This window comes from Diabrotica undecimpunctata, chromosome 1 (assembly GCF_040954645.1).
Source record: "Diabrotica undecimpunctata isolate CICGRU chromosome 1, icDiaUnde3, whole genome shotgun sequence".
Taxonomy (NCBI): Eukaryota; Metazoa; Arthropoda; class Insecta; order Coleoptera; family Chrysomelidae; genus Diabrotica; species Diabrotica undecimpunctata.
The window spans coordinates 186,512,276-186,540,095 of record NC_092803.1 but is presented as its reverse complement, the minus strand read 5'-3'; the positions used below and the strand labels follow the sequence as shown (position 1 = coordinate 186,540,095).

General features: G+C 32.7%; 1 protein-coding gene across 3 annotated transcripts; it reads right to left on the bottom strand.

Moving 5' to 3' along the window:
* Nucleotides 1-1,001: 1,001 nt before the first annotated feature.
* Ak1 (Adenylate kinase 1) lies at nucleotides 1,002-27,361 on the bottom strand. Of its 3 annotated transcripts, none has more exons than XM_072520783.1 (4): nucleotides 27,249-27,361; nucleotides 10,980-11,117; nucleotides 5,712-6,083; nucleotides 1,002-1,200 (listed from the first exon to the last, which is right to left on the bottom strand). In XM_072520783.1, the coding sequence occupies exons 1-4, from the start codon at nucleotides 27,267-27,269 to the stop codon at nucleotides 1,129-1,131; spliced, it is 603 nt and encodes a 200-aa protein (XP_072376884.1). In that variant the 5' UTR covers nucleotides 27,270-27,361; the 3' UTR covers nucleotides 1,002-1,128. The 3 variants fall into 3 exon arrangements, with proteins under 3 accessions (XP_072376884.1, XP_072376883.1, XP_072376885.1); XM_072520782.1 differs by lacking the exon at nucleotides 27,249-27,361 and adding an exon at nucleotides 23,655-23,789; XM_072520784.1 differs by lacking the exon at nucleotides 27,249-27,361 and adding an exon at nucleotides 14,311-14,566.
* Nucleotides 27,362-27,820: the final 459 nt, after the last annotated feature.

Genomic DNA, 27,820 nt, shown 5'->3' with positions numbered 1-27,820 from the left:
TGGCGAGCGGGTATGCGGCAGATTGTCGCATTTTTTTTGCTCACCGAGCAATTCCAGAAATCCATACGTCTTCGCGTACTTAGGTATTTGTTATCCAACATGTCTTCCTCTACTCCAGTCGCCAAGAGACGAAAATACTACTCAACCACTAAAAATCATACGAACAAGCTGAATATTGCCGAGAATATTAATCACTTTAATAAGTAAACTTTTTTGAATCTTTTTTGGGACCCCAAAATTAATATTCTCGGCAATATTCAGTTTGTTCGTATGATTTTTAACTCTCTGACGACTGGACTACTCCGCCCAAAGACAATTTAAAACATCAGGCGACCACTCGTCACTTGAAAATTGTCTTTGAATGCAAGCAGTACAAATTTGCGCAGTGTTTGCCGCTACATTCCCTCTCATGTGAGTACTTTTTTTGTTACTAGTCTCATTTCCAAGTCACATAATCAGTGGGATTATTATATAATTGTAGTATAAATAATAAATATATTATACGCATAGGATAAGTGTACATAATCTGAAAGTATATTGTGGCTTGCAGTCATATAAATTGTTTGGAGTTGCGTGATCAAGAACCAGGAATATTTCTTTAATAGCATTATTTAGTTACAAGCGTTTTCTGTTTTACCGACGCAAACCCTAGTTTGTATTCGATGTTCAAATACAATTCATTGGAAAATTTCTGTCATATCTGAGACAGTATCAGTTAACTGGTTACAGATTACCTACCGGTTAATGTTTGTCCTTATGCGACTGTGTTTTTAGCTTTTGAAAATGATTTAGAAAATTCCAGTTTTTTCTATTATTTACGTTAAGATCACGTTAGAACTTCACTTTTCTGCACTGTTAAAATTAGAATATGTAACAAATTGTTTTTAGTAGTGTTTTATATTTAACCTAGTTATAGATGACCCATTTTTCATATCTGCGTTAGACCACATAATTATCGTACAACCCTTGCATACGCCAACAGAAAATATAAAATGCCATCATTAAGAATAAAAATATATTTGCAATAAATAAAGTCTTAATTTAAAAATAAACATTTCATTTTTGGCCTAAAATAACATTTGGTGTTGAATTTTCCTAATTGTACTTATACCTTAACGACCTAACAAATTAAGCCATCAGAGTGTCCAGAACTGATGTCACTTCGGCAAAAATTTCATCTGTTGTTCGTTCTGCATTGATCTACAAGAAAAAAACCAAAATTTTAAAAAAGAAATAAAAAATTAACGAAATATTTTTTGTTCTATTAATTATTGATACTAACTTAAGGAAAATAATGAACAAAGAAATTAGTAGGTAAGTTATTGAAAATACCTAGTTCCGCAGAGTAATTTTTAAAACATTTTTTTTCCAGAATAGAAATTTAATAATCAATTATCTTTATCGAGAAATACAAAAGTAGTACTCTTCAAAACAGTAATACGACCAATCCTAACATATGGTTCAGATACCTGGACTCTAACTAAAAGTAACTAAAACATGTTAGGATGTTTTGAAAGAAAAGTACTAAGGCAAATCTACGGAACGGTGAATGACAATAGAGTGTGGAGAAAATGATACAACTTCGAACTTTATAGAATATACCAGGAACCAGATATCGTACAACATATTAAGATATTACGTCTGAGATGTGTAGAGCATATAATGCGGATAGAACAAAATGACAATATAGAAAAACGATCCTTGATAAACCCATTGATTAGAAAAGAAGAGAAAGACCCAAAACATGATAACATCGATGAAATATGGGAATACGTGCTTGGCTGAGGAAGGCAATGGATAAGGACAACTGAAGAGAAATTCTTGAGGTAGCTAGGACCCACACATGGTTGTAAAGCCAGAATGATGATATCAAATAATAATGTGAGGAGATTTTACTACCTGAATTGAACAGCATATTATTTCACTGAGCGAACAAAACTTCAATAAAGATAAGTCGAATAGTAGAGAATAAAAAATAACAGACCCAAAGATTAAAACAAATACTTGGCAACGTCAAGTATCGACTTCTTCTTGTAGTTCCTTCTCCTATCGGAGGTTGGCTATCATCACAGCTATCCGTACCTTATTGGCGGCTGCTCTAAAAAGATCTACTGAGCTGCAACTATACCACTCTCTTAGGTTTCTTAGCCAGGAAATTCTTCGTCTTCTAAAGGATCTTTTACCCCTAATTTTACCTTGCAATATGGCCTAAATACAAACGAAAAAGAGGAAGGCCACAAATGAGATGGTCAGATGACTTGAAGAAACACGCAGGCCCGAAGTGGATACAAACTGCCTACAATAGAGAGACGTGGAAGAAGGAAGTGGAGGCCTATGTCCAAAATTGGACAGAAAGGGCTGTATAGATAGTTAGATGGCCTAAACATTCCAGCTTTCTTGTTTTGATGTGCTTTATGAGTTCGCAATCCTTCTGTAGCCTTCTTAACACTTCTGCATTTGTAACTCGTTGGGTCCACGGTATTTTCAATATCCTTCTATAGCACCACATCATAAATGATTCCAACTTATCCTCTTATCCTCAGCTACAGAGAAAGGTCTCGATTAACAAACATTGTTTTCATTTTTATAAAGTTTTCATTTACCCAGGTTCCTAGATATTTGTAGTTATTCACTCTTTCTACCTGTTTTCCCTAGATATCTAGCCTTCCTACTGTATGTTGCTGAGAAATAATCATGCACTTGGTTTTCTTAACGTTCATTTGTAGTCCATATTTATACTGACTTGATGTAATCTGTTCCTCTGTTATTGCTTCCCTAAAAATAGCTTCGCTGTACTATATCTTCTTCTATTTTTTTGTATAGTCTTCCATGTATTATTTTGAGAAATATCTTAAGTGTCTGGCTTATTAAGGAAATTGTTCTGTACTAGGAGCATTCTGTGGCATGGATTGACCTTGGTAATGTTACAAACGTGGACAGCAATCAATCTTCGGGTATTACTCCCATTGTATACAATTTGTTGAACAGATCTAAAAGTATATGCAGTGTTTCTTCGTCAATGCATTTAATTAGCTCAGTGGGTATCTGATCTGGGCCTACTGATTTTGCGGTCTTTGCATTTCTAATTGCCTGTTCTAATTTGCACATTATTATTTCCTGTCCTGTTTGTTCCTGTGATTCTTCTTGTATCATTCTATCATCGTCGAATAGTTTCATTATGTATTCTTGCCAAAATCTTAATTTATCTTTGATGTCTGCAATGAGCAATGATAATGGTAATATCATCTTTGAGTATTCCATGCTCGCTTTTTGGTATTTGTTAGTTATTTTATTTTTTTATGCATATTAAAGCTGTCGTATTTTCTGTCATACTATTTCTATGCATTGATCTGTTAACCATTTTTCCTTGACCTTTTTTATCTCTACTTTAGTTCTACTTTGTAGTTCTTGATATTTGGGCTCATTTTCCCCTTTGGCTTTTCTCTTCTCTTCCATTAATGCTAGAATTTCTGAAGTCATCCACTTCTGTTTTTTATTTGTCTCTTCAGGCTTTAAATTTTCTTCTGCAGCCTTTAGTAATGTCTTCTGAATATTGCTCCACTTTTCATTGACATCTTCTAATGTTAAGATTTCTTCTCCTACTTCTGATAGATTTGAGTTGTCGTGTTGGATCACTTTTTGATGTATTTCTCTTTTCCTTAATTTTGTATAATCAAACGTTGGTTGGTTTTTAGGTAATACAATCTTTTTGAGTTTCACGTGCATTCTAGCTATCAGCGGGTTATGGTCTGAGTTGACATCTGCTCCGGGGTATGCTTTTACTGCTTTAATTGAGTTTTGTATCTATTTTTGACTAATATATGGTCAATTTGATTTCTGACTATGCGGCCTTCGTTGTCTACAGGAGATCTCTAAGTGTATAAGTGTATACGTATGGAGACTTCAAGCCAATTTAAAAAACGATATTGATATTACAGCTGAAAGCACTAGGAAACGATCAGTGGAAAAGCAAGACAAACCAAATAAAATCCATGGCTACGGCAAGAAGGGAAAAAAATAGTCAAGAAAACAAGAAGCATATTTAAGGATCAAAGGCACAAGAAAAAAAATTTAGAGGTAAAGTTTTGTCTCTACCCATTAACAAGAAGAACTAAAGTCCGGATAGGACTCGGTTCTTAAGATATGTTCTTGGTGTTCGACTATACGGTGGTATTTTGTGTAAAATTTTGACCGTATTTTACAACTAATTTACATTTTTTGCGGTGTGTCTTACAACAATATTAAATAATTAATCTACTATTCTTCTGCTATGGCTAGCACAACCTTCAGAGCATAATTTCATCGAGTATATTTTGGTCTACTCCAGAAACCAATATCTAGTCATTTTTATAATAATCATACTGAGTGTTTAGAGGTCCAAAAAGAAGCCGAGGTAAATTGTTATATTCCTATGGTTGCAAGACCTAAGAATCAGACTTAAAAACAGAATTGTAGACCAAGCTCTATAGTCTTCAATGACAGTTAGCCCAGGCACACAAAACTCTAAAGGAAAAAAGTTTATCCCTAGTAGTAATCAGAGGAGCACCCAGATACTACTTATCTTAGGACATAGATAGCCAGATATGGCCTAAAATACCTCTCCAAGTAGGTACATTGGCAGATACAAAATTGGCAGAGTGGTGCGACAGGAAGACACTTTGTCGCCAAAACTATTAGTAACAGTCATGGAATGACTGTGAAGTAAAGTATTTAAACGATTAGAGTGGAATTCAGAGGGTATTTACATCGATGTAAAGAAACAAACTATCTTCGTTGTTGAAAGATATGTGTACTTACGCCCCGAAATAAGATTAACCCAAGACAGCCAAACAAGCGAGCCACTCAGAAGAGTAAGTTTAGGTTGGGCTACCCTATCGATTTTAAAAGGAAAGCTTTCATTCAGTGCGTTCTACCAGCCGTCACATACGGTCTACACAAAAATATCAGCAAAAAATTAAGGACACAACGTAAAATGGAAATATCAGAGCTTACAATAAGCTTGAGAATTAAACTAAGAAATGAGAAAGTTCGTACGAACCGGAGTGGAAGACATTATCGAACCTATTACAAGGCAAAAATGGAGATGAGCGGGACATGTTGCAAGAATGAAAAAGATGCGGACAAAAAACTTCCTCGAGTGTAGACCACGGTCAGACCAGCGAAGTTGATGAACTGACGACTTCAAAAGAATGTGACTAGTTGGATAGCAGAGGCAGAGAACAAAAATAGATGGAAATATCTAAAGAAGGATTATGTTCAACAATGGACAAATCAGGGCTGATTAATCATAATGATGATTAATTGTTGATTAATCAGGTATATACTGGTATGCCATATGGTTTTTAAATTCCAATTAAAACTGACGTCTGTCTTAGCAAGGAAAAACGTTGTGTTGTAGATATTTTTGAATATATTTACATTTTGTAATGCTAAAGACTGAAGTAGATAGTCATTTGTAGCCTTTATACTCATAAACAACATGAATAAAAACTGTAACTATAATAATACATACAAACGGTGACATACCAGATCTAAAAACTCCATTTATTGTTCCTAAATAAACCGAAGGCATATTAAACATAAAGTTAAAGAGAAAAGATCCTAAGAAAAGAAGAAGAAAGTTCGAAAAAAAGAACGTATAACAAATCTAATAAACAAAAAAAAAAGAAGAACAGTTAAAAGAAATTAACGTAATCATTAATATTTCTCACCTTGACCAACTTGCTATCGTAGTGTTCCAAAATCGCATTGGTATAGGTATTGAAGGTCTTCAACCTCTTCTTAATCGTTTCAAGGTTGTCGTCGACTCTTCCTGAAGTTTTCGCCCTGCCCAACAATCTATCGATCAGAGTTTGTTCTGATGCTTCGAAAAATATAATCATGTTAACGGGTGCTACGTTTTCCTCGAACAAAACTCCTTGGTCCCTTTCTCTGGGATATCCGTCAATGAGGAATCCCTTCGATGTTGGCAGGGCTTTAACGATAGCGTTTCTAATGAGCTCTAGTACTATCTGCATGGGAACTAGTTCACCGCGTTCCATTATCGCGGTAAGTTCTTTTCCCCGTTCGCTTCCACTTTCAACCTAAAAAAAAAATGAAATTAATGGGAATGTAAAGACAGATTAAACTTACTAAACAATCAGTATATATGAGATACAGATAATCAGTACATATCAGAAATATGACCGCTAAGCACGTCATATTTCTCATGTCTTCATTGATGTTATTACGCCGGAACGTTGTTCGGGATCTTTCTTTTCTGACTAATGGGTCTATCAAGGAGCATTTTTCTAGCTGGATTATTTTGTTCCATCTGCATTACATGCCCTAACCACCTCAGATGTCCTATCTTAATGTATTTTACAATACGTGGTTCCTGGTATGTTCTATAAAGTTCGAACTTGTATCATTTTTTCCACACTCCACTGTCATTAACCGCTTCATAGAATCGCCTTAGTACTTTTCTTTCGAACCATCCTAACATGTTTTCATTAATTTTTGGTTAGAGTTCAGGTTTTTGAACCATATGTTGAGACTGGGAGGATTATTGTTTTGTAGAGTTTTACCCTTGTATTTCTCGATATAATTGAGGATTTAAGAAGGAGATTGGGCAAAAAATAGCACCTGTTGGCCGTGCAAATTCTGCTGTTTATCTCTGCGGTAGTGTTACTTTCACTGTTCACGAGCACTCGCTAGTATACAAATTTATTAACTAAATTGTAGATTTACAAGTAAAAAAATCGGTGCTATAGAAGAATTTTAAAAGTTTCTTGGGTGGAGAAGATTTGAAACTCCACAATATTAGAACGTCTCAGCAAGATTACTGAGAATATAAAAAGCATTAAGAAGAGCAATCTGGAGTACTTTGGGCTTGAAATGGGGGGTCTCAAAAATAGGTTGTTAGAAAATATTATGCAAGAGAAAATAGCAGGGACCAAGAATATACGTTGTTTACAGTATTTTGAATAATATTTGATGTACTATATATGCTGGTTCCACTACAGTAAATAAGTAGACCATCAGCGTACAGTAGAGCTTTTACCGGTAGACGAACTTCTTTTGAGATGTCATTAATTGCTAAGTTAAACAGAGTTGGACTTAAAACAGAGCCTTGAGGTAGACTATTGAGTTGTTCGAGAACATTTGACTAATTACCGTTTATTCTTCTTCTTCTTTCAGTGCCTATTCGTTCCGAATATTGGCAATCATTCTGGCTATAATTATTTTATTGACTGATGCTTTAAATAGATTGGTTGTTGTTGTGGAGAAACATTTCCTCAGGTTCTTCAACCATGATATTCTCCTTCTCCCAATTCCTCGCTTTCTGAATACTTTACCCTGTAGGATTACCTTCAGTAATCTGTATTTAGTGCTGTTTCTCATTATATGTCCGAGATATTCCAACTTTCTCCTTTTAATGGTATACATCACCTCTCTTTCTTTGCCCACTCTTCGTAATACGGTCTCGTTGGTTATCTTGTCTGTCCATGATATCCTTAGAATTCGCCTGTATAGCCACATCTCGAAGGCTTCAAGTTTTTTCTCCATTGCTTCAGTTAGTGTCCAGGATTCAACTCCGTAATACAATATTGAGAAGATATAACATCGTAGGAGCCTTACTTTTATCGTTTATTGCAACTTTAAATTTACGGTGATTTAAAAAATTATCTATGAACGTGTAAATATTACCTGTAATATTATTATCGATAAGTTTCTGTAATATTAGATTCTTTGAAATTCACCGATTAGTGCTAGGAAAATTCATATACACGGGAAGACGACAAAAAGACAATATCCAGAAAGATGAGGAGATGCAAAAAATCGCAAATACGAGGTATAAAGTAGAACTTCTACAACAATTTAGTACTCGAACACTATATCAGAATAGGCTACAGAATATGCTACAGATGAACGAAGAATGGACCCCAAGAGAAATGTATCAACACCTAAAGGAAAAAATAAACAAAGCGGCAAACGAAGTGCTGGGTATTGAACAACATAAGAATGCATATTTCGAGAAATACAGCGACGACTTAGAAGAGATGATTAAAAGAAAAAAAAGTGCATTTCATAAATGGCTAAACGACAGAACCCCAGGAACACGGGGAGAATATGTTACCCTCAGACAACAAGTTAAACAAAGAATAAAGCTCGAGAAAAACGAATACTGGGAGAGAATGTGCAGAGACATAGACAACACGATAGGGTATAACAGATCAAGGGAAGCATGGAAAAAAATAAAAAACATCAGAAGTAATAAACGAAGTAAAAATACCATACAGATAATCAAAAGAGTGGACAAAGCATTACACAAAATTATTGCAGGAGAATAGGCCGGAGTATATCTCATACGACCCTGTGACAATAATACCTGAGGAAATAAAAATCACAGATTAAGATATAAATAAAGCACTAAATAAATTCAAAAACAATAAAGCACCAGGACCAGGGAACATAAAAATGGAACTGCTGAAATATGGAGGCGCAAGGATAGTTTATACGAATGTTGTTCAATAAAATCGAAGCAGGAGAGAAGATTCCCGATGAGTTGAATTTATCATACATGTCCTCCATTTTTAAAAAAGGTGACAAAAGGTCACCAAATAACTACAGAGGGAACAGTGTAATGCCTTCAATAGCAAGAATCTTTTCATCAGTTATAAAAGAAAAACTAGAACAACACATGGACCATTATAGCGAAGAACAAGCCGGATTCCGAAAAGCCAGATCATGTTTAGATAATATATTCATTATGAGACAGGTGATTGAAAAGAACAAAGAAAAAACATTGAAACACATATGACCTTTATCGACTTAGAGAAAGCATACGATAGCGTGCTCAGGAAACAACTATGGGAAGCAATGAGAAGAATGCGCGTTAGAGAGAAATGGGTGAATATAACACAAAGACTGTATAAAGAAACACAAGTGCAAATAAAGTTAGGTAATGAAATAACAAAAACAATCACCGCAACAAAAGGCCTCAAACAGGGATGTGGTCTCTCACCTACACTTTTTAACATATATATATATATATATATATATATATATATATATATATATATATATATATATATATATATATATATATATATATAGATCAGGCTTTGAAAAGATGGTATAGAAAATGTGGAACAATGGGCATACCAGAACAAGAGAATATATTACATTCACTACTTTTCGCAGATGATCAAGTCATTTTTGCACAAGACAGGGAGGATATGGAATATATGATAAGGAAATTAAAGGAAGAATATGAACTTTGGGGACTTAAGATAAAAATGTGCAAGACCGAATACTAACGTATTGGACTCGAGGTTGCAGATTTGAACTTAAGTTTAGAAGAAGAGACTATTAAGAGTTGTAAGGCTTTTAAGTATTTAGGGTCAATGATTAGCCGAGATGGTACTTGTATGAAAGATATAGAAATGAAAATAGCACGGGGAAAACAAGTAACAAGAGCACTTCATGGAGTGATATGGAACAACACTCTAACCAATAGTGATGAATATTACCCTATATGGAGTGGAAGTATGGCCAATGACAACAACAATACCAAATAAAATAAGAACAAGTGAACTGGACTTTATGAGAAGATGTCTACAAATCACAAGAGCGGATAGAATAAGAACGGAGGAAATATGGAACAGAATGGAAGTAAAATGCTCAATTACAAAAAAGTTGGAAAACAGAGCCCTGCAGTGGTACGGGTATGTACAAAGAATGCCAGAGCATAGGTGGCCGAAAAGAATATTAAACTGGGACCCGCCGGAAAGAAGACGGAGAGGAAGACCTGCTACAAGATGGAAAACAGACGTCGGAAATGCTATGATATATAGAGATGGTGACTGGGAGAATAGAGTGCTGTGGAGAACTAAAACGGCGAACTCATAATGGGAAAAGCCGAAGAAGAAGAAGAAGGAATAGTATAGAAGGCGTTTTCAATATCGAAGGCTGTCACAACTGTATCATGTTGCTTATTGGAAATTCTCGGTTATATGCTTTTGTAGTAATACTAAATTGTCCATTGCGCTTTGATGTGGTCTGAATCCCGATTGAATGGAGCTAATTATATTAAGCTTTTCAGAAAACCAGTAAGTCTATTATTGATTAGTTTTTTCATTAATTTGCACATGCAACATGTTAATGAGATCGGTCTATAAGAGGATGGCTTTATTGAAGGTTTGTCGGGTTTTTTTATTGGAAGAATGATGGATTGTCTTCACAGATAACTTTTCGTTGATCTAAAGAAGATTAAAACATAAAAGTAATTTTGTGAGTCCATTGATGGCTAAATTTTTGAGGAATATGAAGGGTATATTGTCAGTTCCTGCTACAGAATTTTTTAAGGTAGATACAGCAAAGGAAAGCTCTTGTAAAGTAAAAGGTGCGTTTAAAGCCAGAAGGTCATCTGAGAGATCTGTAGTAGAAGGAAGATGTTTATTGGAAGTCAGAGTATTTGTGTAGGTGTCGTTTTGGCTTTTATTATGAAAATGAGTTGCCATAATTTTAGCAATTTGATTTCAATTCATTTAAAATATAGTATATTTCCAGATTCTAATGATAAGCAGTTCTCTCCTTTCCCTTTTATCTCTGATAATCCAAAGATGTCCCATTGAAATTTCATGAAAGTAATGAAGTTTCTTGTCGTTAGGCAAAGATGTTATGTTAAATGTTGAGATGTATAGTTTTTCAGAGGGGTGACAAATTCATATGATTAAAATACGTGCAAAAAGGTTAATTCATATGATTGGTGGACGTTACACATTTATTAGTGGACAAAGGAATTAATCCGAAGGGGAAAAACACTTAAAAGAAAATTTAAAAATTTTAAAATATTAAAAATGGATTTCGATTAAACATTAATTAATGAGAAAAATAGTTTTATACAACAAATCAATAGAGTCGTCTAAACCATTATCATTGAGTAGATTAGTAGAAACACAAAACTAATAATATAAGTGAAAATATAGACTTACCTCTGCTCGGAGAAGATCTCCACTGGATAAGTGAGTAAATCCATATTTTTCGACTATTTTATCACACTGGGTGCCTTTACCTGAACCTGGTCCACCCAAAATCCAAACAATTGGAACGTTAAGAGCTGGAATGGGTGCCTATAATATTAAAATAAAATTAATATAAAAATCGTCACTGTAATTATAGAATATCTTTTTAATTATTAGGTGTTTCAGGAAATAAACAAAATATACTTAAGAAATATTTTATTTGACGTTTTCACTTCTAGCTCGGAAATCGTTTTAAAAATTATTTTTATCTATTTTTTAGAGCTGAAAGTAAAAAATGCTTAAAGAAAAAGTAAAAACTATGAAAACTGTAAATGAATGGGTAATAAAACAAATACTCTAGTCATACAAATAAAAAGGAAACACTTGGAGTGCTTCTTAAAACAGATGGAACACTGATTCTAAGTAACGCAAAGAGAAATATGGAGAATGATCAGAGATGAACGAACTAATAAAAACAAGACACATTTAGAAGAAAACATGGGCAGACTACTTTCGTTCCCTATTTGTTAAAGTTCACAATAATAAACCATCAACACCGGAAGTAACAACAAGAAATTTCGAGAATAAATTATATATATATAAAAAAAAAAAATTAAAGGGAGAATTTACAAAACAGTCATCGGACCAATAATGACATACGTGACAGAAATACCCAACACAGAGAGAACAAAAAGCTGGGAGGTAGGAGTGGTCAACATTTTTGTATCTTTTTGGGGTCCTAAAATTGACATTTTTTTGCTCTATTCAACTTTTAGCTGTTAATGTTAATAAACAATTAAAATACGATTTTAAGAATAAAATGCTAGCTTGGTTCCTATTTGTCATAGAAGCTTCTGTTTCTCGGAAAGTTTGTTTATTTTCACCAGCTTGGTGAGTGGCATAAAAAATGTAAAGTTATTATAAATGTTTATAAGGTAAACAGTCAGACATTTTTCCAAATTATTTTTTTAATAAAAAATTGAATAAAATGTTGAAACTTTTTTTCATATACCTTAAAGAATCGATTACGATTAACAGAATACCTCTAGAGTGACTGGGGCAAGAGAGTTTGGGAGAGAGAGTTTGAGAGTTTAGGCAAGTATAAATGTTTAAATAGTCGCTCTCCAGGATAAACAAATAAATAACTTATAGTCTATGATATCCCACTGCAGGATCACTACGTTCATAACATAGTTAATTAAACTTGGCCGCAAATATTTTTAATTTAATAGTAATTAATTTTTGAACACAAATTTTTTTTTTATTTATTTATTTTTTAAATAAAATACGCTGCTCAAGACGTATATGCGTATTTTTTATATCAAATTAAAGTTAATTTTTTTCTTACTGTGATGATATAAGGTTTCCTGAGAAAAGATCAACGCAAATAAGGGTTGCCAGCTGTTCAAAACGCGAGGTAACAAAGATAAAGTTACAGAGAGCTAGCGCGCAACGCTACTGGTTGAAGTGCTAGTTATTTTTAAAGCATGCATCGATAGATGTAAAGTTTGTTTAACAGTAAATGGTTAACTTCAATTAGTATCGACTATAAACATCTTGGGTTAACCAATAATAGTATAAAAGGCCCGGTTTCAGTTAACAATGATTTACCTGAAGTACAAGGTCATAACAATGGGCTAAGTCAGATCAATTTAATATTATTTGCGACCGTACTTATTGAAGTAAACCATATTATGCTAAACAAACTTTAAAATAATGTACATATTATCACTTATTTTACTTTTAAACGAAAATAAAATTTTTGTTCAAAAATTAATTACTCTTAATTTGTATTAAAAATATTGGCGCCCACTTTTTAACTGGCAATCCATTACGTGCATTCTCCTAATTTTTTATAATATGTAAAAGTGTGAGTTTGATTAACTACGTTATGAACGTAGTGATCCTGCAGTGGGATCTTTTACTAAAAACTGTTTAATTATATTATAAACTATTTGATTGATCTGTTTGAAATTTATCTCACTTTAATAACGTGATTAACAACACAATTTTGAGTAGCTAGATTACATGTTATTATGCAAAAAACAAAGTTATTTATAGATTATTTCAAAATAATGTTTTTTTGCAATCAACTCAGTCATTTGTTTATGTATTTTAATGGGGAAACTCTCAAAATTAAAGAACTTTTTATGATCTACGATAAGACTACTATAAAGCACTGCTGTGGCTACAAATACCTAGGTATCACTATTTCACAAGATGGAACATTAGTCAAAGCCATAAGAGAGAGAAATACGTCAGGGAGAAAAGCCATCACAATGTTAAACACCATTTTATGGGACCAATCAATCAGCAAAGAAAATAAAAAGAGGATATATGAGACCATAGTAAAAAGTATCACTTTATACAGCTGTGAGGTATGGCCACTGAAAGAAAAAACACTGTCAACGCTGAAAGCGACGGAAATGGATTTTTGGAGAAGAACCGCAGGAAGATCTAGAAGAGAAAGGATTACCAACGAACGCATTAGAGAGATAATGGGAATCAAACGAACAATCACAGATGACCTAACAACAAAACAACTTATCTGCTTCGGACACATACAAAGAATGGACGAACAACGAACGAAAGAGAAAACGAGGTAGACCGAGAAAAAGTTGGAGCGAAGGAATAAATAAAGAACTGAGAGAGAAGGCCATAGAAGAAGATCTATGGAACAACCGGTCTAAGTGGCGGAGAACGTTATAAACTGACAAGTAGTAGTAGTAGTAGTTATGATCTATAACTTTTATTTAAAGCATTTTTCTCGACTGTATAAGAAACGTTTTATAGGCAAAAAATAAATCACTTTTAAAGATTCTTAAAAAAAAAACAAAGCAAAATCAGCTGTACGTCTTTACGCATTTTTCCTCAGCTGCCCCTCATATATCTTTTAGTACCTTCAAGAATATGCACAAGATATTTTTTTTCTCCCTTTATTGGGATATAGAAGATACATCGTCCTTTTACATATAAATTTGTGATCGCGACTAAAATCAATATTTTAAAATATTTTTTGGTCTACTAAATCTAGATGTTATATTTAGTAATAAATTTGAACTTTTTGGTATATTATTATGTATATGATTTTATTGGACCCCTTATTTATTTTCTAACGCAACGCCCCTGAGAGATCTTATCAAAGACATTATAATAGAAATCTTATCAATGAGACAAGCACATAACTTAAGTTACATTACGTAATAGCTAAACCAGTTTGTTTAATTTTATTCATACTTTAAACAACCTTTCCCACTAGATTTGTATTTACTAAACAAGTATTACAGAAAAACAAACTTACCATTTTAAACACTGACGTACAACAATCTACAAAAACAATTACTCCTAATTGAAGCGAGCTGAGTACAACGCAAGATTATTTCAAATTAATTCGCTGGGCTTTATCCCAGAATAAAACCACACTAAAACACGAACATTTTTTGCTGCCCGCTCGTGAGCTGTGACATTGAAACACAACGATGTACAGGTGCCAATTTTTATATAGAGGAAGCAGGGAATTGTGAACTTGACATTGATATGGAATGGAATAAAAAGAAACAATTTGCTTATTGTATTAAGTAGAAATTAACACGGTATTTTCAACCGATAACAAGTGAAACTATTGTTTACAGTCATTAAAAAAATTTGATATTGACATCGCTACACTGAGAAAACTCTATACAGTGTGTAAAAGCCAAATGGAATAAATTCATTATTTAGGTTACTGTACATACATACAAAAAATCCCGAAACACGACAAATTTAAATTATAACTTGACATTCTTTAACGTGAAAATGCAACCCCTACCTTCAACCCCCTTAGAATGACAGGTACAACCCCCAATTTTTAAAATAGGAAGTATAGGCTTGTGATATATCGTTTGAAAGGTCTTTTCATTCTCCATTCAAAAATGTTGTCGCTTTCAAGTTTATTATTAAGATAAAATAAATTAAAATCATGTGGTTACCGAAATTCGCTAAAATATACTCAAAACTTATTTCCCGTTTAGGTCTTGATAATGAGAAAGTGAACAAAAACCATAGCAATGTGGTTTTTAGATGGTAACCATTAAAAAACTTTAAAGAATTTCCGTGGCAACGGTATTTTAACACGCATTAGTAAATTGTTTTATTTAAGTTGTCAGTATTTTAATTTAAGTAAAAAGTAAAAAAAGTAAAAAGTAAAAGTAAAAAGTTCGTTTAATTCAATTCTGAAAAATGGTTAGATTAACGGAAAGGCATAAAATAAAAGTTTTACAAATGATTGGTTACGGAGATAACACCCGAACACAACAGGAAGTAACTCGCCTATTTCATGAGAAATTTCCTAATTTACCGCCTATACCTCAAGGAACAATAAGTAAAATAGAGAAGAAGTTTCGCAAGTTTGGTCATGTAAGGCAGATAAAAAAAGCAGCTGCCAATGCACTGAGTGATGAACTCAAATTAGATGTGTTGCTTGAGTTTCAGGAAAATCCACATACATCGAGTAGACAGGCATCCATTTCATTCAATGCTAGCCATACATCGATAGTAAACATATTAAAAGAAAATAAATTGCATCCCTATAAGATGATACCTACTCAGGAGCTCATGGAAGACGATTTTGATAAGAGAACATTTTTTTGTGAGCAAATGATGGAAATGTTTGATAACAATATTATCCAATTAGAAGACGTTATGTTTTCTGATGAGTGTACTTTTTCACTTAACGGTCATGCTAATCGGCAAAATTGCCGCTACTGGGCCACGGAAAATCCTCACTGGATGAGAGAAGAACACACTCAATACCCTCAAAAGGTTAATGTTTGGGCAGGGATTGTAGGAAACAATATCATTGCTCCCTTTTTCATTGAGGGCAACTTGAATTGCAACAATTATTTGGCACTACTTCAAAATGATGTCATTCCAACGTTGGCAAATTTATATCCTGATCCAGGAAACCCTCAGGTTCCAGCGAATACGATATGGTTTCAGCAGGATGGAGTATCACCACATTACCAACTTAATGTCCGGCAGTACCTCGATACAATATTTCCCAATCGGTGGATAGGGAGGCGAGGATCGATTGAATGGCCATTAATTTATTTTATCTTAATTAATCTTAATAAACTTGAAAGCGACAACATTTTTGAATGGAGAATGAAAAGACCTTTCAAACGATATATCACAAGCCTATACTTCCTATTTTAAAAATTGGGGGTGGTACCTGTCATTCTAAGGGGGTTGAAGGTAGGGGTTGCATTTTCACGTTAAAGAATGTCAAGTTATAATTTAAATTTGACGTGTTTCGGAATTTTTTATAAATATGTACAGTAACCTAAATAATGAATTTATTCCATTTGGCTTTTACACACTGTATACCGGGCAAATTATAACCAAAGCTATTTTTGTAGACAATAAAAGGTGAAAACAATGTTATCCAAAAATTTATGATGGAAAGTGGTAGTTGATGGTATAATATATAAAATAAAAGCAACTTATTTAAATATCTGAAGAGTTTCAGGGGTGATTTGGGTATTAAAAGGAGTGAAATTTTTTTTAATCTCCGGCAAAAATTTGATATTCTATCAAAAAATTTTAAACGCAAAAGCTGTAGATAATATAAAAATCTACAACTTTTGTTATATAACATATTAACATGACCTCAAAATTATCGAAAAAATAAATAAAATCTTGTTTTTTGTCGATGTTTTCTGTTTTTATTTTTCATTTCTGTAAAAGTTATTAAATGTTAATGAATCATGGAGAAAATATAAGTAGTGTGATAATGATGGCCTTACAATAGATGCGTAATGCGTCTATATTCTTTGTTATTGATATAGGAAAATTAAGTGTTAGAGAGAAAAGTACCTTCGCTACATGTGTAAGAGTGAGAACTATATAATATGTTGACGTGATATATTACGTCGAAGGTATCTATATTACCGACTATCATAGTTTAACTATTATCCGCTAGTTGTCACGAGTCGTCATTAGTCATCCGCCATTTTTAATTCAAATTGAATGGACTACTTAAGTCTGATGTCACAATGGGAGAGGTATTTTAAAATCCTTTCCAAACATTTTTAATTTATGTGTATTTGTCCCATAAGAAGTTGGAAATATTGGTTTTTTTAATTGTTTAAAGAATAAATAACCTTATTCCTAATAATAAAATCGCACAGAATGAATGCCCATAACCAAAAGTCTTTATTCTCTATTCAAACACTAAAAAAAAAACAATATTTCCAACTTCTTATGGGAGACATACACACAAATTAGAAATGTTTGGAAAGGTTTTTAAAATCTCCTCCCACTGTGACGTCAGAGCTTAGGTAGTCCATTTACAAATTATTTTAGTTCGCAGCAATTCGCCAAGTGCATTTGGCATAAGGAATATATATTATTGACTGTCATAGATGGAATACAAAATCATTTAAATTTGATTTTAGAGGTATATTAACCTGTTCACTAAAGCCGGGTACACACATGGCAGTAAATTGGGAAAGTAGCTGGCATGCCAGTTGCTGGCATAGGCCAGTAACTGGCAAGACACATTTGCTAGTAATTTGCATGCCAATAGCTCGCTTGCCTATACTGGCAAAGCTAAAAAGCTAAGTAGATTTTTACACATGCCAGTACTAGTAAACAATCGAATGGTTTTCATAAGTACTTGTTTTGTAATTAGTAAGGTATTCGGAATGAATTAAACAAGCAAATATTGCTGATGACCACGGATATTGTTAGAAATTTAATAATGAATCCAAAGCGGAACTCAAAAAAGGGAAAAATTTGGGATTTGGGCGTGTAAGCATTGCCACGGGCTATTTTAGTTTTATATAGAGAGGATTTAGAATTCCAAAGACACTCCAATTCTCTATATATAGCAATAAATTTAAAGTTTAAAATAATAAGTAATAAGTTTAAAAATTAATTAATAACATTAATTTTTATCACCAACATAACAAATCTGGCAATTCTCTTCTAGCTACTGGCATGCCCGTAGCGGTAGCGCGCATTCACACATGCCAGTGACACTCCATGTACGCATGCGTCTTGCATCTTCAGCCAGCTACTAGCAAGAAAAATCAAGTTCTTTGCGATAAGCTAGCATGCCATAAACTAGCATGCCAGTTAACGTATACACTTGCCAGTTTGGGGACAGTAGCTGGTGCTTGCTAGGTACTGGTATGCCATTGTGCTAGTTATCTTGTGTTTATCTCCGGCTTAAGTCAGCTTGAAGTCGGATGTCTTGTTTCTGGGTTATGCTCTACAGTTTCAGACGTATGGACATACTCATAGCAAACATTATTATTAATATTATTTAATATTTTGTGAACAAAATGACTTGCATCCTATCAACTAAGAAGATAACTTCGGTACCTATTCTAAAGGAAAATTGTCAAGATCATATAAATACAGATTATAAAAATATATTACTTATATCAATATAGTAAGCGGCTAAATATTAGATTCATATCAAAAGAAACCACAAAAGATATTTAAAAAGTAAAGACTATTGAAGGTAAAAAGCAAATAGACAGAAAGCCATATTTAAGGAACGAATAAAGATAAAACTTAAAGAAGATATATAAAAATATATTTTTACTCACTTCCTTTGGACAATAACATTTTTTACAAGTTTTTGGGCAAGGCATCTTATCAACTTTCACAGTTATGAAGATTGAATGGCATTAATGACATTGACATAAGTATTTTTTGGGTATGCCTTATTAAGTATAAATAAGATGTGACGCAATTGTCTGACAACAGCGAAAAAAAATTAACGAGAATGGATAGCCGGAGTGTGACGTCACGGCTGTCATATTGTTATTGTTACTTTCCAAACAAAAGCTGAAATGTCCAATATCAAGAGTTTTTAATTTCTATAAAGTTGACATTTTGCTTCCTCTGCTGCTTTTTCTTTTAAGTATAGTGTTTTTAAGATAATACCATCATAATTCAGTATTCTGTATCTATGAAATACAGTTTAAAAGTTTAAATTAAAGAAATTCTAATCTTACTTTATTGATAGGTGCATTTTATTGCTATTTTTATAAAACAACATGCTTTATTATTTACATAACCTTGTAAAATTGTTGTAGTAACTATTAGAATACTTAGATATTGCAAAAAGCCAGAAGATTCTGTAAAAAAAATAAAACAATAACGAAAAATACAAATTATCCACACTAAACAAGGTTTGTTTGGAAAGTGAAATTGACAGATGTCAATAAAACCACGTCATTACTCCTGCAGTCCATTTGCCCTGTCATGAATGAATGGCGGTGCATGGTGAGTTGTCTACAAACTACATTAATACTAAAAGAACGCAACAGTTAAAAATCTGTAAAAAAGAACAAACATCATATTTCATCGTTTTCCTTTATTTTATAATTTTATAATCAACTTTTAAAGTTTTATTATATTTCATTTTATAATCAACTTATCTCATACTAAGCGAATGAATTAGACGCATGTCGGAAAATGTGAACACAGTTGTTGCCTTCTTTTAGCTTTTATGTAGTTTGTAGACAACTCACTACGCACCGCCACTCGTTCTTAACAAGGCGAAAATAAAATAAATAGAGGGAATGTCAGTGTACAAAAATAGTCAGGGACATATGTCAAAACCTCCATATTGGTGTCGTCGGTGTTTGGGCACAGAATAAAAAACCAGAGATAAAATTACACCGAGATTAGTAACAGGGATAGCAAAAGTCAAATCACGTTCGGATTTCGCTCCCATTTATTTGCTGGCGCTGCTAGTCTCGTTCCTGCGCGGAGGGAGTGTGCTGTGGTCAATTCAAAGTTGAGTTTAGACAAATACGGCGCCATATTTGTATTTGTTTAATTTTTTATAATTTAAATTTTTTTATATAGGTAGTGCGAAAAGATACAATTTTAGTCGATTTTTTATTATGACATCGAACACATTATATGGAATACCAATGGAAAAAAGATGAAATGAACAAAGAAGAAGATGTTCCAGATTGCATGGATACTACTAGCAAGCATTACCGTTTTCCAAATCCACGAAATTATATGGATATGTTTGATAAATGGGTGATTGCTGTTAAGAGCCCTAAATTGTAAATTTAGGCGACTAAAATTGTAGTAAAATGCCTTAAAAGAATTAAGCTTTTATTTACATAAACCTTGACATAAGAATGACAAAACAATTATTTAAATACTGACCAGTTATTTTCACAACATTAAGAAAACTAAATTATACTACACTTGGCTTGTATTATTAATATTTCTTGTAACACATATAACATTTCTTGTAACATTTTTATAAATAAAGGTTTTATTCTATATTTTATTCTTTAATTTTTTTAATCACTTTGACATTTTTATGCAATGGAAAATAAATATAGTCTCAACATAACAAGAAAACTCAAAAAGTATACGAAAAATATTTATTATCGTATATGATAACGATTTTTCTTGTTATTTTAGGATTATATCGATTTTCCTTTACTTTAAAATGAGTTCACAATCCTAGGCAATATTACTAAACTTTTGAATTTACCGCCATGTATATGTAGTTACGCTCCCGATCCCTAGATGATGCGCCAATCATTGTTTTATTCGTTAATACGGAAGTTTCAATGCTAGGTGGTAGTGTGCTATGAAATGTCAGTGTACAAAAATAGTCAGGGATATATGTCAAAACCTACATATTGGTGTCATCAGTTTTTGGTTAGTTGGTATTCGCTCCGTGCGTGCCTGACGCGACACCTACCGTCTTCATCTGACAGTTCTGGACTTCACAATTTGAGGTTAAACATGTGTTAAATACATTCGAGATTGACAATTATTAAAAATTAGTTGTTTAATTATATTTTCTCAGTTTATGTACTATTAAATGTAGTATTAAAAACTGGGTTTCTAAAAATTCATCATAATTTATCTTTTCAATCCCAAACAGAAAAGAAAGGGAAAAATCAAGTTTTTCATGTGGAAAAGCATGTAATTATAAACAATAATAGTAAAAGTTATGATATAAAATAAAATAGTAAAAGCACAAAGAGCGATGGAAAGATCAATGCTCGGGGTAAAACTTATAGACAAAAAAACAAACAAATAGATTAAAAGCAAAACCAAAGTAAAAGACGCAGAAAAACATGCTGCCAAATTAAAATGGAGCTTCGCAGGACACAATGCCTGACTAAAGGATAAAAGATGAAACCACGAAATACAACAATAGAGACCATGGTTAGGAAAGAGAAGCAGAGGAAGACCACAAATGAGATGGGCTGATGATATTAAGAAGATTGGAGGACACAACTGGAAGCAAGTGGCGCAAAATAGAAAACACTAGATTGATTTGGGGGAGACTTATGTCCAAAGTTGGATTACTTAAGGCTGAAGAAGAAGAAGAAGAATCCATTTTCCCCGAACCTTTTTTCTTTTCTCTAATTTATATGTAATCTTTGGAAACCTATAAAAACTACACTCACTATTTTTGCCATTATTAGCACAATTAAATACGCATGTATTTGCACCCATTTTTGATAAAATTTATGCGTAAAAAGATAGGTCCGATTTTGTCATTTTCGCCGCTACGCACGCTGGCATCGTTTCAAGGTACCCCTACCATGGTTGCGGACGGAGCGAATAAAGTTTTTTAAGAATATTTTATTTATTAAAAACACAGCGTTTTTCACAAGTTTCTTTCCCGATTTTATATCTGAAATGTTCTAATAGTTTGTTAAGAGCAAATAATTTCCTTGCAGACTTCCTTTATAGAAAAAAGATGAACAATCATGAATAATATTTTGAAAACTAAAACATATTGTTTACTTTGAAAAATGTAAATGTATACTTATTTACTTATTTCTAAATACCCTATATAGTAGTGTCAAACTCTATATTGCAAGAACAGGGTAAATATGAGAAATATACAGGGTGTCCTTTTTAAAAAATAGTATTTTTGCTTTACCAAGTAGGTATTAATCACCTTGTAAAATTCTGAATATTTTCCGAGTCTGGAGAATATCATTGCCTAAATGTTTTCTAAAAAACTTTTTTGGAAAATTTGTACTTTAATGGAATTATAGACCATGTCGCACTAAAAACTCACAATGTAATATATATATATATATATATATATATATATATATATATATATATATATATATATATATATATATAATAAACATTAACAACAGATTAACAAACGCCTTAGATGCTGAACAGCCGAGATAGCAAGCTGGCTTCAGAAGTGGATTCAGTACCCTGGATCATATTCGTATGCTTAGATAACTATTGAGTAAAGCTAAAAAATTAGAAATACCGCTGGCATTAACCTTCATAGATTTCCAGAAGGCTTTCGATTCTATATATCTCAAGGCAGTAATAGTAGCTTTGACCAACCAAGGCATTGACAAACCGTACATAGAAACTTTAGCAGGTATATATAGACAAGCAAATGCTAAGGTAAAAATTTATAAAACACTCCAGAATTTCCGACTACCAGGGGCGTCTGACAAGGAGACGCAATGTTAGCAAAACTCTTCACTGCAACTCTAGAAAATATATTCACCAAAATGAACTGGCAGAATAAAGGAATATCCATTGATGGAGAATACCTCAGCCATCTAAAATTTGCAGACGATATCGTTCTGATTGCTAATAATCCTGCAGAACTACAAGAACTTAATGCAGCCAGCAATGAAGTTGGCCTAACAATGAACTTGACAAAAACACAAACCATGTACAATGAGCTAGTGGATGTCCAAGATGTAATATTAAACAACACCGCACTTGAGACAGTAGACGATTATGTATACCTGGGACAATTAATACATAAATCTAGCTCCTTACTTCCAGAAATCAACAGAAGAATAAAACTGGCTTGGGCATCTTTTGGTAGAAATGCAGTTATATTCAAATCGAAGATGCCAATCCACCTGAAGAAAAAAGCATTCGATCAGTCTATACTACTAATCATGACATACGGCTGCGAACTTGGACACTAAAGAAAGAGATAATATCGAAACTCAAATGTCAATGGAGCGATGCATGTTAGGTATAACAACGAGAGATCGAAAAAGAATAGAATGGATCAGACAGAAAACGAAGGTTACTGATGTAATCCATAGAATTAAATCTTTAAAATAGCAGTGGGCGGGACATTTAGCGAGAAGAACTGACAATAGGTGGTCTACCAGAATTACACTGTGGTATCGAAGAGGTGTCAAGAGACCAAGAAGACGTCCCAATTTAAGATGGGACTATGACATAAGGAAACAAGCATACAACATGGCACAGAAAAGCGAATTTTAGACAATCGTGGGCAGAAATGAAGAATGACTATGTATGGGAGGCTGTACCATAATCAGTAGAATATGCTGAGAATGATGATGATATAAATAAATAAATCTGAAGACAAAAACAATACAATGCTCTGAAATAACAATTTGAATTAGACTGGTATACTAATTAAATTTGATATTATTTATTCTAATACTGGACTAGTTGATAAAACAAGCAAATATAATATAAAAAAAGGATACTTAACGAAAAAACTCTTCAACAATTATTCACTATTATGATAGAAAACATATACTCCACACTAGTTTCATATATTTATAGATTATTAGTAGATTTATTGTTCATATTTCTGACTAATATTATCAACTACTTAAGGCTCACCTTAAACAAAAGCTGTAGTCCACAAATAAAAAAATAGAAAATACTGAAATAGGCACTGTGAGATTTAAAGAAAATCATCAAAACGCGAACACGAGTCTCGGATTTGAATGGAATCTAAAAATATTTAGAAGCCGCGGGCCAAATTTGTGGGAGTAACATTATCAAAATGTTTTATTATTACTATAATGGACCCCTAATTTATTTGGATTGTGTTCTGATGACGCAAAATCGTGTGAGGTGTTTTTTTTTATTTTCCACCTGTTTATTATAGTACTTAAGTAGTTTCCAAACAGCCAATGTTTAAAAGCAAAATTTAATTTTTTTTTAATATAACCAGTGTTTTTCGGGCCAATATAACCAAATATTTTAAACCGGACATTAATCTAGCTCGTGTTCATGATTACTATTGTATATTGAAAATCAGTCACAATTAAAGAGTAAAATTTAATAACATGCTAATAGATTATTAACATTTAACATTATTTACATTTAAAGGGATGCATTTGAGAGAAAGAGGTAAATTTGTCTCTATGCCCTAGGATACATTTGGGTGAATGCTATGCAGTTTTCGTACATACACATCTATAGAAAAGTTTTTTAAAATTAAATTTCATCAAAATGTCATCTTTTAAAGTCAGAAATAATTTTTTTGACTAAAATATCAAAAAAAAAAACAGAAAGATACGTACTTTTTTTTTTGTCCTATAACTTTTTTCCATGGGGGTAAAGGTTTAAGTATTTATTGTGTTACAGAAAAAAACTTATTTTTTTCTTCAAAATAACGTTTGGTAAAAATATTTAGGATTTACCACTTTCAAAGTTCGCCACTGACACCATTTTTTGGCCATTTTCCCTATTTTTTCGCAAACATTATTCTATAACTTTTTTTCTACGCAGTTATAGGTATATGCAGTGGAACATTTAATTTAAAGCAAAATTATTTACCTTATTATGGTCTATAGTAAAAGATTCTGGGACTAATTTTAAACAAGATACGGTTCTTCAAAACTTTTAACGATTTTTGCTATTTTTTTTTTAAGTTTAAGATTTGAGATATACACCAAGCATCAGAATTCTAACACAAATATTAAGTCATTGTAAGAATAGTGTCTGTAAGAAAGCTCGAACTGTTAGAGAATTCTGATTGCCGGTGTCCCCTCAAGTACCACAGGGGCTCGGCGGAGCTTCTCACACGTAGAGGCCGGAATCCCAATTTAACTCCTCGAAACGAAGATGGACTCTCGAAACTTGAGATCCTCTTCGAGAGCGGCGGTCGTAGATCGTCCAGAAACCCCTGAAAACCAGGAGGACACTACGGCCGTACGACATTACTGTCGCCCAGCCTGCTGAATTGTGATTGGTCAAATGGCAACAGTAATTGCAGTAAATCATAATTCAGGAGTCTGTTGCTCATTTTCTGTATTATCGTTGGTCGAAAGGCACCTGAGCTGCAGCCAATGATAATACTGAAAATTGGGCATTGGTCGTCGTGCAGGTTCAATCGTAAAAAGGTCAAAACGACCGTTACAGATTGACCTACTGTTTTTGGCATAAAAGAAGTGCACGACGGCCAGGACATCAGACCGAGTCAGGATATGTCCGCTGGTCCAGCCTTCTTGGCAAGTTAGATCCTCTGATTGATTCAGTTCTGAGAGCTTCTGTTTTATTTCCACAGCTTTCACCTTTAAACCCAGAACCTAACGTTCTCATCTTTAACGTCGGTTTGTTTTCAAACCAAACAGCGGCCATTTTTGAGGAATTTATCTCTGCTTTTCAAATTAGTCGAATTTGCTAATATTTTCCTCAGAAGCGTCGCAAAGTGTCATCGATTTAATCTGTGCTTTTGGACTTAGTCCAAAATCTGATTATCTCGGTAGTCTTACAAGTCGTGTAGGAAATTTCTCTTTCAGGATTCTGCTAAGTCTCTACTTCACGGGACTTAGCCACCGGACGGTGCTTATATCCTTAAAGAATTGAGATTTAATAAAGACTCCTATATTGCGTTTTATTTTCTCTTCCAGGTACACTGCAAAATAACTTGTAAGTTGATTCACCTTTGATTTTTGGTATTTACATTATTTTTTTAGGTACACTGTCAAAACGTATATTTCAAACTTTAACTTTGACATTTTTAATAAAACTTATAAATTGTGTTTTATTCCTCTCTCTTTCAGGTACACTGTAAAACTTGTAAATTATTTCCATCTTTGATTTTGGGTAATTACATTATTTTCCATGTACACTGTTAAAACTTGACATTTATTTTTGACTTTGACATTTGCCATTTTATTCATTTTCAGGTATTAAAATAAACTTGCAATATTTATGCCTATTTACAATATATAAATTAACTTGTAATTCTTCCCACAGGTCTCAGCGACTTTCAGTGACAGCAAAATTTCTATAAAAATATTTCGAATTTTGTCTATAAATATTTTATTTGTGTACTTTTGTTACTTTTTATTGTTGATTCGCCCGAATGGCACTTTAACAAACATCCCTATCTTTATCCCAAGTCCCTAGCTCAATTCCTTCACACTTCAGGAATTTTTGACAAGTGACATTTTCCCTATTTACTAATTTGTATTTTGCTTATATTTTGATTATTAATTATAAATAATATATTTTCCCATTCAGATTCTTAACTTAAGAATAATTAACATAATTATCTTCCCGATTCCCGGATCAGGAGATAATTATTAATTTCTTTCAGATTCTTAGCATAAGTTCTAACATATCTGTTTTCTAACGATTTAATTACTATAATTATTATCTCAATAAATATTATTTATTGTGTTATCTTATTAAAAAGGCATTTAATCCTAGCTAAGTGTCCATAGCCCGTGTCTATGGCCACTGACCGACATTACTTTACCACAACAAAGTTTAAACCGACGGGGATTAACACGTTGTTTTATTTATAAGTATATATGTTCATAAATGCTTGTTTTGTATAACCTAAGATTACTTTTTGTTGATATTAATGTTATGCATCTTATTATTACTCTCATAAATATATATTTTTTTAATAATCAATTATAAGGTGTTTTTTCAATTTGTCGAAAAAATGTGATTTGACGTTTACAACGTTGTTTAATTTATTAACGTTTTGTCTTTCGGGTACGATTTCCGAAGTGAAAATTGAAACGTCAAATAAACTTAATTTTAAATTAAAATTGTGGCCCATTTCCAACAAAAATAGTTTCCAAAGTTTGACAAAACTTATAAAGAATGAATGATAACAAACGTATGATAATTTTGATTTGTACAGGGACATAAATGCAACTTAAATAATTACAAATGAAAATATTACATGAGAATAGTGTAGTAATTTTGTATCCTAATTTCATATAAAACCAGAAATAAGTTAAGTAATAATGATTCCAAATACTGAAATTGGAATTCAAATTAAAATTATTAAAATGATTGATAAAACATCGAATATAAATAGGTCAATGTTAGCGCAATAACCTATACATACTGCAATGTAGGTCACACAGATTCGCAACCTCAAAATTTTCATATGATTTCCCAACGATTAAGTGACTTTATTTGATGATTTAATATATAAAAATTAAAAAAAATCAAACTTACATCAGATTCGTCAGATGTCATATTTGAAAAACAATTTCACTGCTTTCTGTTGTAGAATTCTTTTATATTGAGATCAATATTACAAACACTAGCGCTCTCAGGGACTCGGCAAGGACAAATGGCAAAAGGACTGGTTGGATTTGGGGTAGCGCCCGTGCGCATTTTATTGTACAATGTAAAAGTTTCTCTGGGCAACAGAATAGGTTTATTTATTTACAAGAATACTCGTTTTTATCGATTTTCATAATAAATTATTAAAAGAAAATGTTATATTTATTTGGTACTTTAAGAAATAATTTCACAATTTGTTTTAATTATTAGATCAACGTGTCCCAATAGGTGGGATCATTGCTACATTTAGAGTAACAGAAGATACAAAAAATTATTAAAAACACAAAAATTATAATTTGCAATCCATTCCAAATGATTTTCTTAAACAATAATCGGAATAATATTTAATATACATTTAACCATATTTCAAGAAGTTTCTTCTACTTATTGCGCCGTCTCCTTTCGTAGCTTGGCGATCCAAACGGCAATGGTAGCTTTGGAAACTGCTGCACGAAAGATTT

Bases quoted from the DNA above. Each gene is read 5' to 3' on its own strand.
- Ak1 (XM_072520782.1), bottom strand. From the start codon at position 23,732: ATGATTTTCTTTAAATCTCACAGTGCCTATTTCAGTATTTTCTATTTT. The intron at 6,084-10,979 runs GTAAGTCTATAT...TTTTTTTTTTAG, and splicing joins GAGATCTTCTCCGAGCAGAG to GTTGAAAGTGGAAGCGAACG. The intron at 1,201-5,711 runs GTGAGAAATATT...TTTTTCTTGTAG, and splicing joins ACGATAGCAAGTTGGTCAAG to ATCAATGCAGAACGAACAAC.